The sequence below is a fragment of the Musca autumnalis genome, unplaced genomic scaffold (assembly GCF_047663935.1).
Source record: "Musca autumnalis isolate F117 unplaced genomic scaffold, ASM4766393v1 scaffold_1, whole genome shotgun sequence".
NCBI lineage: Eukaryota > Metazoa > Arthropoda > Insecta > Diptera > Muscidae > Musca > Musca autumnalis.
This window is the reverse complement of record NW_027411644.1, coordinates 64,853,983-64,869,842: the sequence shown is the minus strand read 5'-3', so window position 1 is coordinate 64,869,842 and position 15,860 is coordinate 64,853,983. Positions and strand designations below refer to the sequence as shown.

Sequence of the window (15,860 nt, the reverse complement as noted above, 5' to 3'; positions counted from 1 at the left end):
AAGACCACTTCACGGGGTCTTCTATAGATATGAGACCTCTCCAGGAGCTCTTCTATGGATAGCAGAAGTCTCCTGCAAGATGTATTCTATAGATAGGAGACCCCTTTAAGAGGTATTATATAGAGATAAATCCATTCCAAGATGTCTTCTATAGATTGGAGGCACATCAAAGGGTTTTCTATAGATAGAAACCCCTTTCAAGAGGCCTTTTACAGATAATGGACCACAGATAGAAGACCTCCCCAAGTGATCTTTTATATCTAGAAGACCCCTCCAACAGGCTTCCTATACAGACAATACGCCTCTTTATAGAAAGAAAACCCTACCAGAGGTCTCCCGTAGATAAAAACCTTTCCAAGAGGTCTTCTGTAGAAAGAATACACCTCCAAGAAATCATATGTAGAAAGAACACCCCTCTAAGTGGTCTTCTACGGATAGAAGACCCCTCAAAGAGGTCCTTCATAGATAGACGACCTTTCCAAGAGGTATTCTATAGATAGAAGGCCCCTCCAAGTCTGAACGGCGCACAGTGGTTCAGGAATCGATTTTCCTGGCCAAAACCCCAATTTTTTGTTGTCACCGATTGTCAATTTATATATGGAATTCGATAGTAAATACATTGAAACAAAATATTAGGTCAAAATTTTGGAAGGTGTGGGCGTGGCGTGCTCCTAAAGACCAAAAATTTTCCCCAATTTTGCAAAGTACGTAATTTTCGGAAATTTCTGAAGAAATAGCTATTTCTCGAAAACCTTAACAGATACTGTATTCATTTTTTTTGTTAGGTAGGTAAGATTTTTGCCTTTTGAGAATCGTTTTAATGAATTACCGTAGCGTTTACACGAAATGAGTCATTTTATTTTTCCTCAGGTTTTAAATTTTAGTGAAATTCCAAATTTACTCGTAGTGCAGTAGAACTTTTAGGGAACAGCATGGAACAGAGTTTCGTTTTCACTGAATTATGCCTTCTTGATGTCTTCTTTCAGCCCATATATACTTTCATACCCGTACCGTTCCGTCCGTTGAACACTTTATTATGGTTCGATTCCGTATTGCGACGCGAGTCGTGTCGCGTTGCCAGTTGAAATTTTTCCATTACGTATGGCAAAAGTCGCCCGACGACTTCAAATTCTGTCGCCATAAAGTTCATTTTCCGGCGACAACAAATTAACTGTCGCCGTGCATTTTTACAAACGAATAAAAACGAAAATTAAATACAGTATTTCCCGGATATAAGCACTGCCAAAAATGCAAGCAAAACAGTGCATATAAGCGGGGAATTCTTATATCGAAATCCCGCTTATAAGCACAATGAGTGCATATATACAAATGCCGCTTATAAGAACAATTGGTGCACATATAAAATTCCCCGTTTATAAGCAGGCAATAAGCAATTTATTTATTTTTGTAGTACAAAACATAGTTTTTATTCAAGAAAAAAAAGAAAAAGTAATTAATTTAAAAACATGACACACAAAAAATAAAATAATTACTTAGACTATGAGATAGTCTACGTAAAGAGCTAGTCAGATATCTGTGCAAAATTTCTGTGCAAGATCATAAATTTAAAGAAACTTTTTTGTTGATTTGTGCCGAACTTCTAGTAAATGAACCCTAACTCTTTTAGTTTTAAAGATTTCAACATGAAAATTTGACACAAGATCCCAGATAGCATTTAGAAGACTGTTTTTTCAAAAATCACATTGAGGAGTCTTTTTAGAGTCCTTTTGGTGATCAAAAATTGATTAAGTCGCTTGTGTGATCAGAAAGGGACTCGAAAGTGACTCCCTGTAATGATTAAAAAGAGTTCAATTTAAAATACAACAACAAATGTGTAGCAATCACAAATAAATCATTGAGGTGTTTAAAATCTGACAATTTTTTGTTATTTATTGTCACATTTTGATCATCTGGAAGATTGAAAAATGCTTAATCAAAAAAGGGTCATACAGGTGTTTGAAAAGTGATTATAATTATGTATACTCTGATCATATTTTGAACAGTTAGGTGATTAAAAACTCATTGTTTTGTTTTATTTTTATTTGGTTGTAATTATTTATAAATAAAAAAATAAAATTCTCATATACACTTTCTACAAAATTTTGATATAAATGTAACGTATAATATTGAAGGTACAGACAAACACAACACATGTTCAGGTTTTGCCAAGTGAAATGAAGAAGCAGTATACTAACCACCAAGCAACATAAAGGATAATTACCCAGCAAAAAAAATGGAAGTGGTGCAAGTTGGAGTGAGGATTTCATTACATGAATGGATGCGCTTCCAGTGGACTAATGAAAAAGGCAATCCTTTTCCTCACATTTGGATTACATCCAACAAGCACTTTTATGTATAAACGATAAAAAATTCAATTTTCATTCAACAAATAAAATTAAAGTAATACGGCGTTTATATTATAGTTTTTTGCAGGGTTAACCTTCTTTATGAGGATTTGTTTGAAGTATATACAATGGAAATGACATTTGAAACCCAGACCCACTGGGTTAACCTTGTTATATATAAACGGCCTATAAGAATAAAATTAAAATGTCTTATTAATGGCCTGTTCCCGTACTTTACAAAGTGGTAAAAGTCGTAAACGATTTTCATACAAATTTTGTGTACGGGAACGCAAAACTCGTAAAAGTGGTAAAAATTGTAAAAATGGAGTGCTTCCTAGCTGCGTGCTGCGGAAGCAAAATGGAGTGCTTCCGAACTGAGTGCTGCGGAAGCAAAATGGAGTGCTTCCTTTCTGCGCGCTCCCTTGTAAAATTCACTGAGGAATTCATAGAAAAAGAAGCACTTCGTAACACTTGCACCAGTGATTTAACTGCTTCCGTGGATGCAAACTTTTTGCTGGGTAAAAGACATAACAAAGCAGAAAAGACTATAAAACGAAGGAAAGAAACAAAGAAGAATAAAAAGAAAATTTTTTTTAATTTATTTCGTCTAACAAAAAGACTCATAAATGACTCCCTAAAGGCCTGCGTACATAAGCTGCCTCGCCTGGTTGCCTTGCTTTCCTGCTTCATTTTTGACATAATAAAAATAAAAGAATAAAGAAGGCCGAGCAAATTTCGAACTGGGTTGCCCTTTTCTTTTTTATTCTTTTATCAGAAGCAAGCAAGGCAACCAGGCAAGGCAGCTTATGTACGTAGACCTTGAAGACTTATAAATGATTATAAACATGACTCTAAAAAGACTCGAAAAAGGGTCCGAAATTAATCAACAAAACACCAATAAATGATTGAAATACGACTCGAAAAAGACTCATTTGTGATTTGTTTAGAAGAGTCGCCTGAGGTTATGTTTTCCTACCGACAAAGGAGTCATTTATGATCAGAAAATGAGCTCATATTCTAGCTTTTTAATCGTGCAGTCGGATCAAAAAAGACTCGAATTTGATTAAAATTTTCAAAAAATGCTGACTGGGATAAAGTGGAAGTCGTATAAAAGTAGAAGTGTAAATGAACGATATGTATTCATTCATTCTTTTTATTCTTTAAAAATTTTTATATTTGACTGAGCGTTCATTTTACTAGCCCTATGGTAAATAAAGCCTATGGAGTCCTAGGATTTTTAAAAAGGTACGCCAAAGAGTTTTCTGATCCATATATAACAAAGCAATTATTCTCCGTGGTGCAATGGTATGCACACCCGCTGTATGCGCACACGCTGAAGGTCGTGGGTTCAATTCCCCGGCCAGTCAACATCAAACACTTTTTAACGGTGGCTCAATAGATATGAGAGAAGTTTCCCCTGTCCCGCCTGGGATGTTTGTGGAACAATTATTATAATTAATTATTCACTTCCCTTTTATTGATATTAACCCCCTGTTTTTGTAACTATTTTTTGTTCGTTCGTCTATATTCGTAATAATTTGGGCATCCACAGCTCAGCCCCTAGATGACATACAGACCTAATTCTTCGTAGACACGTTCTACATATAGTTAAGAATTCCTCATTCAAAAATCAGCGTTACACATTTGCCCTAATGCGATTAAATCGATCTACAAAATTTGACAATTCGTGTGAGAACAATAAAATTTGTTACAAAAACAGGGGGTAATCCTATGTATGTACTATAATATGGACTTTTGCACGAGTTTTCATGCTGATTGGTTTCTTCATATTCGTTTTCAGAGGATTAATCTTGTTATCAGTTTGCACGAAATCTTCAAATTTTTCATCGATATATGCTATCTTTACAGGTTTCCCTTCAATATTCTTTTTAGTTGTTATTTCACAAATTTTGTACGGCAAGTCAAACATTTACTAGGCGTTTACACCAGACAGTTTGTCTTCAAATACAACTCTGATTTACTAACACATACATATATTTGTCGTTTGTCTCCCAGCTGTCCATCATTTTTTCAAAGACAGTCGGGTTAACAAATTTTTTACTTTTTTGCGAAAAAGAAGTGAGATGATAATTCAAATGTGCTGAAAACAAAAGAATATGTACAAAAACAAAATATGTAAATGGAAAACGAAAAGAAATCGATGATATTCATTCATAATTTTACAACTGTTTTTGCAGTTGCCTGGACGTCTACGTCACACAGGCAAGTTTTGGGTTTTTGACAATCAATACATGTACTCAACTGTCCTGTCATTTGTAAACGCAGGGTTATATGTATAAACAAAAACTTGACAATAAACAATAAAATCAGTTGTTACTATTCAACCAAGTACGATAAATTAAATAAAGAACTACCAGAAGATTTATCGATTTTCTAAATTCGTCAATAGTTGTTTGCCACCGCTTGCTTATTTTTTTGTAATTTGTTCAGATTTCTGTAAAAGCCCTTTGTCTGAAATACCAGCTCCAGATGAACATATTTGATTCTTCCAAATTACTTTGAGGCTGTGCATATAAACGAATTTTATTAAGCCAAATTGAAAGAGTTATGACGAAATTTGATGCGCTTATAAACGGGGAATTCATATAAGCGGGGTGCATATATCGAAATAATGTTTGCACAAGTTTCAGTGCTATTAAGCGGGGAATGCTTATATGCGGGGTGCATATATGCGAGAAATACTGTACTTGTGTGCGTACACCAGATGAATGGCACAGAGTATGGACCCATTTTAAATCCAAACTAAAGAAAAACATGTCTCAAAAAAATTTCTATTTAGATATAAATGGCGAACATCTTCCTTTGGTCCCATTAAATGTACGTGTGTTTCGTCAATGCATCCGACAACGCCCGGGAAATATGCTTTTGAATAAAAATAGTTTTTATTTTGACGCTTTCCTCTTCTGTTAATTTGGAAACAATCCAAATTTCACACAGTTTTTCCTCTATTAATTCCAGAATTTCACTTAATACCTTTGACAATGCGGGCTGAGTCATCCCGAGGTTAAAGTCATTGTGATGGGATTTTTGAAAGCTTCCTTCTGCAAAAAATCTTAAAGCAGCACACACTTTAAGGCTGTATTGCTGTTGATCTGTGGGTTTTTAAAGTCATTTTTAATGCCTCTACTATATAAATAACAGCGTCTTTTGGAAGACGAAAATAGGCTGTAAACCTAAAAAACTAACAATTATTTTGATGAATGTTGAAACCCAAACATATTCACAATAACTGATGGCAATTGGAAAGGATTCGATTTATCTCTTAAGTGTCGCCTGATAGATGCTACGTTTACTATATTTTCTTCATTGTCATCAAAAAATAGTTCCACTGAGTTTATCATTTTAGAAAACTATAACTTTTGTGTACAACTTGCTCTGATATTTTTTCTGATTTATACAAATCAAAACAAAAAACGCTCCGCTACATCACCGATAACTTGTTATCGACGATTATTTTCTATCGCTTTTCGTAGTACAATTTTTAAATTTTGTCGCAGAGACAATTGGCGACGCGACATGACTCTCGTCGCAATACGGAATCGACCCATTAAATTTATTGAAATTACATTGGTAAAAATGTGTGCTTATTCTCTCCGCATTTTTACACAAATGAACATTTTTTTGACATAAATGAGTTTTTATACCAGTTATAGAGATTTATGAAAACCCAAGGAGAATTTTTTTTAATTTTTTAACAAATTTTAAACTTTTTGAAAAAAAAAATTTTAAATTCTTTTAAAACAAATTTTTTCTATTTTTTTTAATTTTTCCAAAATATTTTGTTTTAATCTTTTATGTATTTATGGTTTGTTTATTGGTGTTTGACCGTTTTTAATAGATTGGAACATATAAAAAACTCAAAAACACTAATTTTGATGCAAAATGTGGAAAAACTCAAAATGTTAACTTTGACCTTTAATTCTTCTGCAACTGCACACCGAAATTGATTGCTTACAACACAACGGAAAGCTGATTGAGTTATCTGTCAAACAAAAGAAGAATTATGAAAATGTCTCTATCCGCTCAAAAGATATAGGGTTTTGACCACGAAAAAACGATTCTGAACCAGTGTGCGGCGTGTCTAATAACACCACTTGTAGAGACGTTTGACATGACTGAAATACTCGCAAAATGTTGCATACCATTGCCCTGATTTATTTGTTCGAGTACAAGATATGTAGAGGTTAAACAGTTCCAGATATGTCACCACCTCCTTGGAGAAGTCTATATTTTACTCTACGAGGCTTCGACTTATTGTTCCTGACTATCTAACGTTTTAAACATGGCCGGAGGGTAATCCGCTCGATGTCCTGAAACAGTGTGGATGGTAAAACAGTATTGAATTCTCTTAATAAGTTGAGAGTCACCAACACTGTTCTTTTTCACGGATTCTTCGGTTTCAGTCCTAGACTAATACGTGTGACGGCGTGCGACGCTTGAGTAGTGCTGTACTGCTTACGGAACTTATGCTGATGATTGGACACTGAATGACAAAAGCGAATTCGATTTGCGATTCACATTTGCTGGCCTCTTCGCCTAACTTCTGTAGCTTAAATCTGTCATACCGTTTGTAACATCTCAAAATAATCATTTTAGATCCCAAAAAATATATATTTCGGATCAGTGTGAAATTCTACGTCGATATAGTAATGTCCATCCGTCTGGAGAAATCACTCTGGCGTCCGAAGTGATGGATAAAATGTTTGTCAAAGGTATAGGAGGCTCGTACATCTTTTGGTATTGAATTGGGCTAGGTCCATGTTTTGGAATAGCCCCCATATAAGGCGACACGTCGACGCTATTAGACCCATTATCCTCCGAATTTGTTGTAATTTGAGATATAGTGTTTCCAGAAGTTAAAAAACGTAAAACGTTATGGTATAGTCCCCTTACATTTTCCCACAGAATTGTTTGTATCTTGTGATTGTTGTTGTTGTAGCAGCATGAAACCTACGTAGAAGCATAGGTTTAATACTGGGTTGGCAGCCGCTGGCCGAAACACAATGGGTTCGGGTCAATCCGGTACGTAAGAATCCGGTGCCGTGGGATTGATCTTGTGATTGTTGGGGGGTTATTCTGAATAAAAACTCCCCGTGGTTTTGTGACTCTGCCGTTTCAACTTAACGGAGAAAGTGAGAAAATTCACGGGGAGTTTTCATTCAGAATAACCCCAGTTATATTTTCAGATGTTAGAAACCATTTTCATTAAAAACTGCGTATAAACGTGGATTTAACGCAACGCGTCTTATTAAGAAATTTTTAAGGTATTAGTCCCGTTTACCCACAGAATTAGTTGTAATTCTGGATTTTGTTTTTAAGGAGGTTAGAAAAACAGCAACCATATAATGGTACCACCCCTTTTCAGGTATATTGAAGTATTTATCTACATTTTCGGTTTTTATTGACTGTTATTTGACATTTAGGGTTCCTAGTAATCAAAAATGTTCTCCAACAAATGTTGTGGACAGACGTAGGTTCACGTTATGGTATAACCCCATATAACGGCATCGACCGATTTTCAGTGTTTTTAAGTTTTAGTCACATCATTCTGAAATCTGCTTTCAATATACAGTGAGTCAATTATGTATTTTGCCTCTTTAAACATTTGAATAAATTCGTTAAAAAACATCAAGTTAGAGGACAAGTAGTCGAATATTTTTATACAGTATTTTTGCAGGTAGTTTAAGATCCAATATCTGCACGAAACGCTCCAAAAGCGTGTAACGAAAAACCTCATTTTCTCAAAAAATATGTAAAAGGCAAAATACTTTTTTGAGGAAAAAAATCGTGTTGTTATAGATTTTGGTCTATATCTAGAATACCAACAAGTATATTCCACTATTTGTCCTCTAACTTAATGGTTTTTAACGAATTTATTCAATTTTTTTTAGAGTCAAAAACACTTGATTGACTCGCAGTACTATATAGTGGAGGGTATAAAAAAGTTCGACTTACCGCCGGTTTTAAACGTTATTTATTATTTGAAAAAGAAAGGTTTTGTTCGAACCGCCAGTGTAGGATCTGTTCATTTATTCTTAACAGCTTTCAAAGCGATCTCTTTATATCCTTCAACAACACAAAAAAAACTCTTAACATATTTTTCCTTATATTGAAAAAAATTATACAATTTTATTATTTTGCCTTTTTTCACGTTTCTAAATTAAATTAACAAAAGAAATAATAAAAAGAAAATGTTTACAACATCAAACGCGCAACGGTGTTGTTGGGTTTATTTTTTTAATTTTTTTATTTTATTATTTTTTTCTTGGTAAGAAAGCCATTTCCATGAAAGTTATGCTTATAAATTTGGAAATTAAATTTAGAATTTTTTTTTTCTTAAAAAAATCATAAATATTCTCTTCTGTTCTTATAGTGGAGGATGATATTTTCTTGTAGAAAACACTTCATGATAGACGACAGCAGCGTAGCAACAGACTTTGGAAATTTCGAAATCGGTTTGTTTTGTTGGAAAATCTATCTGGGCAGAGAGCAAATTTCACAGGATGATAATTCACTGCGATTGATAAATGTGCAATGATTACAGGTCCAAGTGTTGCCATCGATACCTGAACTTTCCATGGCATTGGATGATGAGCCGCCGGCACCAGCACGATTTGAAGAGGATGAGGAAGGATAACTTGTGGTGCCACTGTGTGGAGAAAAAGGTAAAAGCTTAATATTTGTTAATTAAAATGTTTTTTTGTAAAAATTAATCTTACCCGCTGCCACTTGAACTGGCCTGTATCAGTGATTCTAATAATTTCCAAACCTCTTCTTTCTTAAAGGCATACGCCATATTGGGATTCTTGTTGCGCACCGCCTCTAGCAGAGGCAACATATGTTGACGCATTGGCAACATATCCATTTTATACAAATACACCAATAAATGGAAATCAGATATGGCCTCAAGAAAGTCTTCATCCTCCCATTGCGATAGATAGGAGCTCAAAGCATTAAAGTCTTGTAAATGGCCATCCAAGTAACGATTTTCAACGGGGAATGGTTGTCGCTTGTCATATTTTGAGAAAGTAAACTGGGGTTGTAGCGGCGTTGATGCCGGCACATCGACAAGCAAATATTCCACGGGAAGTGGACGTGCCAAACGTTGTACCTCATTGCCATATTGATCTTTTTCCTGTAACAGAATAAAAAGAGAAAAATTATTTTTTAATAAAAACATAAGCAACAAAAATAAAGAATTTTTCAATTTGAAAATGGTGGGTATATATTTCATAAGAAGAAAGAGAAGGAGAAACAGGTAAGTAAACATTGAAAAAAAATATATTAAAAATCCACGCCAATGTGGAACCTAGGAAAAAATATTATTTAAAACTCCACGCCAATGTGGAACCTAGGAAAAATATTATTTAAAACTCCACGCCAATGTGGAACCTAGGAAAAAATATTATTTAAAACTCCACGCCAATGTGGAACCTAGGAAAAAATATTATTTAAAACTCCACGCCAATGTGGAACCTAGGAAAAAATATTATTTAAAACTCCACGCCAATGTGGAACCTAGGAAAAAATATTATTTAAAACTCCACGCCAATGTGGAACCTAGGAAAAAATATTATTTAAAACTCCACGCCAATGTGGAACCTAGGAAAAAATATTATTTAAAACTCCACGCTTTTGAGGACTTTGGAAAAATTATTCTTAAAAAATCCACGCCTATTGAGGATCGTTGGAAAAAATATTCTTTAAAAAAATCCACGCCTATTGAGGATCGTTGGAAAAAATATTCTTTAAAAAATCCACGCCTATTGAGGATCGTTGGAAAAAATATTCTTTAAAAAATCCACGCCTTTTGAGGACTTTGGAAAATATATTATTTAAAACTCCACGCCTATGGAAACCTTGGAAAAAATATTCTTAAAAATCTACGCCTATGTGGGGACCTTGGAAAAAATATTCTTTAAAAATCCACGCAGTTCGAGGACCTTGGAAAAATATTCTTAAAAAATTCACGCCTGTGTGGAGACCTTAGACAAAATATTCTTAAAAAATCCGCGCATATGTGGGACCTTGGAAAAAATATTCTTTAAAACTCCACGTCTAGGTGGGGATCTTGGAAGAAAAATTCTTTAAAAATCCACGCCTTTCGAGGACCTTAGAAAATATTAAAAAAAAATCACGCCTCTGTGGGGACCTTGGAAAAATATTCTTTAAAAATCCACGCCCCTGTGGGGACCTTGGAAAACATATTCCTAAAAATCCACGCTTATGTGGGTGCTTAGACGAAATATTCTTTAAAAATCCACGCCTATGTGGGGGCCATAGACAAAATATTCTTAAAAAATCCGCGGCTATGTGGGACCTTGGAAAAAAGTATTCTTTAAAACCCCAAGTCTATGTGGGGATCTTGGAAAAAATTATTCTTAAAAAATTCACGCATTTCGAGGACTTTGGAAAAAATGCATGGCTTTCGAGGTCATTGGGACCTTGGAAAAAATATTTCTAAAGATCTACGCCTTTTGAGGATCTTGGAACAAATATAATTTAAAAATGCACGCCTCTGTGGGGACCTTGAAAAAAATATTCCTCAAAAATTCACGCCTCTGTGGGTACCTTGGAAAAAAATATTCTTTAAAACTTCACTCCTATGTGGGGACCTGGGAAAAATTATCTTTAAAACTCCAAGTCTATGTGGGGATCTTGGAAAAAAATCTTTAAAAATCCAAACCTTTCGAGGAACTTGGAAAAATATTCTTAAAACAATTCACGCCATTTGAAGACCTTGGAAAAAATATTCTTAAAAAATTCATGCCTTTCGAGGACATTGGAAAAAATATTCTTAAAAAATCCACGACTATGCGGGGACTTTGGAAAAAATATTCCTAAAATTCAACGCCTATGTGGGACCTTGGAAAAAATATTCCTATAAATCTACCCCTATGTGGGGAACTTATACAAAATATTCTTTAAAAATCCACGCCTATGTGGGACCTTGGAAAAATAATCTTAAAAAATCCACGCCTATGTGAGGACTTTGGAAAAAATATTCTTAAAAAATCCACGCCTATGTGAGGACTTTGGAAAAAATATTCTTAAAAAATCCACGCCTATGTGAGGACTTTGGAAAAAATATTCTTAAAAAATCCACGCCTATGTTAGGACTTTGGAAAAAATATTCTTAAAAAATCCACGCCTATGTGAGGACTTTGGAAAAAATATTCTTAAAAAATCCACGCCTATGTGAGGACTTTGGAAAAAATATTCTTAAAAAATCTACGCCTATGTGAGGACTTTGGAAAAAATATTCTTAAAAAATCCACGCCTATGTGAGGACTTTGGAAAAAATATTCTTAAAAAATCCACGCCTATGTGAGGACTTTGGAAAAAATATTCTTAAAAAATCCACGCCTATGTGAGGACTTTGGAAAAAATATTCTTAAAAAATCCACGCCTACGTGAGGACTTTGGAAAAAATATTCTTAAAAAATCCACGCCTACGTGAGGACTTTGGAAAAAATATTCATAAAAAAACCACGCCTATGTGAGGACTTTGGAAAAAATATTCATAAAAAAACCACGCCTATGTGAGGACTTTGGAAAAATATTCTTCAAAAATCCACGCCTGGGTGAGGACTTTGGAAAAAATATTCTTAAAAAATCCACGCCTACGTGAGGACTTTGGAAAAATATTCTTAAAAAATCCACGCCTATGTGAGGACTTTGGAAAAATATTCTTAAAAAATCCACGCCTATGTGAGGACTTTGGAAAAATATTCTTCAAAAATCCACGCCTGGGTGAGGACCTTGGAAAAATATTCTTAAAAACTCCACGCCAATGTGAGGACTTTGGAAAAATATTTTTAAAAAAATCCACGCCTATGTGAGGACTTTGGAAGAAATATTCTTAAAAAATCCACGCCAATGTGAGGACTTTGGAAAACATATTCTTAAGAAATCCACGACTATGTAGGGACCTTGGAAAAATATTCTTAAAAACTCCACGCCAATGTGAGGACTTTGGAAAAATATTTTTAAAAAAATCCACGCCTATGTGAGGACTTTGGAAGAAATATTCTTAAAAAATCCACGCCTATGTGAGGACTTTGGAAAAAATATTCTTAAAAAATCCACGCCTATGTGAGGACTTTGGAAAAAATATTCTTAAAAAATCCACGCCTATGTGGGGACCTTAGACAAAATATTCTTTAAAAATCCACGCCTAAGTGGGACCATGGAAAAATTATTCTTTAAAACTCCACGCCTATGTGCGGACCTTAGACAAAATATTCCTTAAAAATCTACGCCTATGTGGGGACCTTAGACAAAATATTCTTTAAAAATCCACGCCTATGTGGGACCATGAAAAAAATATTCTTTAAAACTCCACGCCTATGTGCGGACTTTAGACAAAATATTCTTTAAAAATCTACGCCTATGTGGAGACCTTAGACAAAATATTCTTTAAAAATCCACGCCTATGTGGGGACCTTGGACAAAATATTCTTTAAAAATCCACGCTTATGTGGGGGGCCTTGGACAAAATATTCTTTAAAAATCCACGGTTATATGGGGACCTTGGAAAAAATATTGTTTAATAATCCACGCCTATGTGGGACCTTGGACAAAATATTCTTTAAAAATCCACGCTTATGTGGGGGCCTTGGACAAAATATTCTTTAAAAATCCACGATTATATGGGGACCTTGGAAAAAATATTGTTTAAAAATCCACGCCTATGTGGGACCTTGGAAAAAATATTGTTTAAAAATCCACGTCTATGTGGGACCTTGGAAAAAATATTGTTTAAAAATCCACGCCTATGTGGGAAACTTGGAAAAAATATTCTTTAAAAATCCACGCCTTTGTGTGGACCTTGGAAAAATATTGCTTAAAAATCCACGCCAATGTGCAACCTTGGAAAAATATTGTTTAAAAATCCACGCCTATGTGGGAACCTTGGAAAAAATATTCTTTAAAAATCCACGCCTATGTGCGACCTTGGAAAAATATTGTTTAAAAATCCACGCCTTTTACGGATCTTGGAAAACATATTCTTTAAAAATCCACCCTTTTGAGCCTTTTGAGTACCTTGGAACATATTCTTAAAATTAAACCATGCATTGTGGACGAATACTTTATAATTTCATGCTATTACTCATACGACACACAGACATAACACCCTCTACAGGTTTAACATCTCCATTTACTCAATGGCACTTCCGTAAATAAAGTAAAGGCGTGCATTGATGGAACTGTTTGTAACAGAAAAACAAATAACACAGTTACATACCAGTAACTGTTGGTATAAAAGAGAGAATGAGTGTAACAGTTATGTTATGATGTTATGATTTATTTAATAAAGCACGCACGTACTACACAAACATTGGTGCATCATTGAGCACAGACATGACACATAAAAAAATACATACAAACGACCAAGACCAACAATAGCTAAATACCTTGGTACATGTTGATGCTGCGTTAATCATTGACATTGGACTTGTGTGGGACCAAGGGCTCTGTATAGTGTAACAGTTTTTGTTACTGTAATTTTGGCTGGCTGGTTTTTGTGGTACCTTGGCCATGAATAGAAAAGATATGTATGAGACTGTGTGCAAATTTATTTGAAGAGAGAATTGTGGTTAATGTGCAGAGTTGCCAATTTGGAAAGAATTTATCAGAACATTCTTCATCGACATCTGAGATCCTTGGAAATAATATTATTGAAAAAATCCACGCCTACTGAGGGAGGACCTTGGATAAAATATAAAAAATATTCTTATAAAAAATCCACGCCTACTGAGGGAGGACCTTGGATAAAATAGAAAAAATATTCTTATAAAAAATCCACGCCTACTGAGGGAGGACCTTGGATAAAATAGAAAAAATATTCTTATAAAAAATCCACGCCTACTGAGGGAGGACCTTGGATAAAATATAAAAAATATTCTTATAAAAAATCCACGCCTACTGAGGGAGGACCTTGGATAAAATAGAAAAAATATTCTTTTAAAAAATCCACGCCTACTGAGGGAGGACCTTGGATAAAATATAAAAAATATTCTTATAAAAAATCCACGCCTACTGAGGGAGGACCTTGGATAAAATAGAAAAAATATTCTTTTAAAAAATCCACGCCTACTGAGGGAGGACCTTGGATAAAATATAAAAATATTCTTTTAAAAAATCCACGCCTACTGAGGGAGGACCTTGGATAAAATATAAAAAATATTCTTTTAAAAAATCCACGCCTACTGAGGGAGGACCTTGGATAAAATATAAAAAAATATTCTTTTAAAAAATCCACGCCTACTGAGGGAGGACCTTGGATAAAATATAAAAAATATTCTTTTAAAAAATCCACACCTACTGAGGGAGGACCTTGGATAAAATATAAAAAATATTCTTTTAAAAAATCCACGCCTACTGAGGGAGGACCTTGGATAAAATATAAAAAATATTCTTTTAAAAAATCCACGCCTACTGAGGGAGGACCTTGGATAAAATATAAAAAATATTCTTTTAAAAAATCCACGCCTACTGAGGGAGGACCTTGGATAAAATATAAAAAATATTCTTTTAAAAAATCCACGCCTACTGAGGGAGGACCTTGGATAAAATATAAAAAATATTCTTTTAAAAAATCCACGCCTACTGAGGGAGGACCTTGGATAAAATATAAAAAATATTCTTTTAAAAAATCCACGCCTACTGAGGGAGGACCTTGGATAAAATATAAAAAATAATCTTTTAAAAAATCCACGCCTACTGACGGAGGACCTTGGATAAAATATAAAAAATAATCTTTTATAAAATCCACGCCTACTGAGGGAGGACCTTGGATAAAATATAAAAAATAATCTTTTATAAAATCCACGCCTACTGAGGGAGGACCTTGGATAAAATATAAAAAATATTCTTTTAAAAAATCCACGCCTACTGAGGGAGGACCTTGGATAAAATATAAAAAATATTCTTTTAAAAAATCCACGCCTACTGAGGGAGGACCTTGGATAAAATATAAAAAATATTCTTTTAAAAAATCCACGCCTACTGAGGGAGGACCTTGGATAAAATATAAAAAATAATCTTTTAAAAAATCCACGCCTACTGAGGGAGGACCTTGGATAAAATATAAAAAATAATCTTTTAAAAAATCCACGCCTACTGAGGGAGGACCTTGGATAAAATATAAAAAATATTCTTTTAAAAAATCCACGCCTACTGAGGGAGGACCTTGGATAAAATATAAAAAACAATCTTTTAAAAAATCCACACCTACTGAGGGAGGACCTTGGATAAAATATAAAAAATAATCTTTTAAAAAATCCACGCCTACTGAGGGAGGACCTTGGATAAAATATAAAAAATATTCTTTTAAAAAATCCACGCCTACTGAGGGAGGACCTTGGATAAAATATAAAAAATGTTCTTTTAAAAAATCCACGCCTACTGAGGGAGGACCTTGGATAAAATATAAAAAATATTCTTTTAAAAAATCCACGCCTACTGAGGGAGGACCTTGGATAAAATATA

The 15,860-nt window shown here is 34.3% G+C and overlaps 1 protein-coding gene across 3 annotated transcripts in view; it reads right to left on the bottom strand.

Annotated features, from left to right (window-relative positions):
• Positions 1-8,463: 8,463 nt before the first annotated feature.
• The window catches only part of Npl4 (nuclear protein localization 4), a 54,198-nt gene continuing 46,801 nt past the window's right edge, over positions 8,464-15,860 (bottom strand). For all 3 annotated transcript variants that reach the window (XM_073979375.1, XM_073979370.1, XM_073979383.1), the window contains exons 8-9: positions 9,086-9,501; positions 8,464-9,015 (exon numbers count right to left, since the gene is read on the bottom strand). In XM_073979375.1, the coding sequence (XP_073835476.1) occupies positions 8,841-9,015; positions 9,086-9,501 (591 nt within the window). In that variant the 3' untranslated portion in view covers positions 8,464-8,840. The remainder of the gene's footprint in view (positions 9,016-9,085; positions 9,502-15,860) is intronic.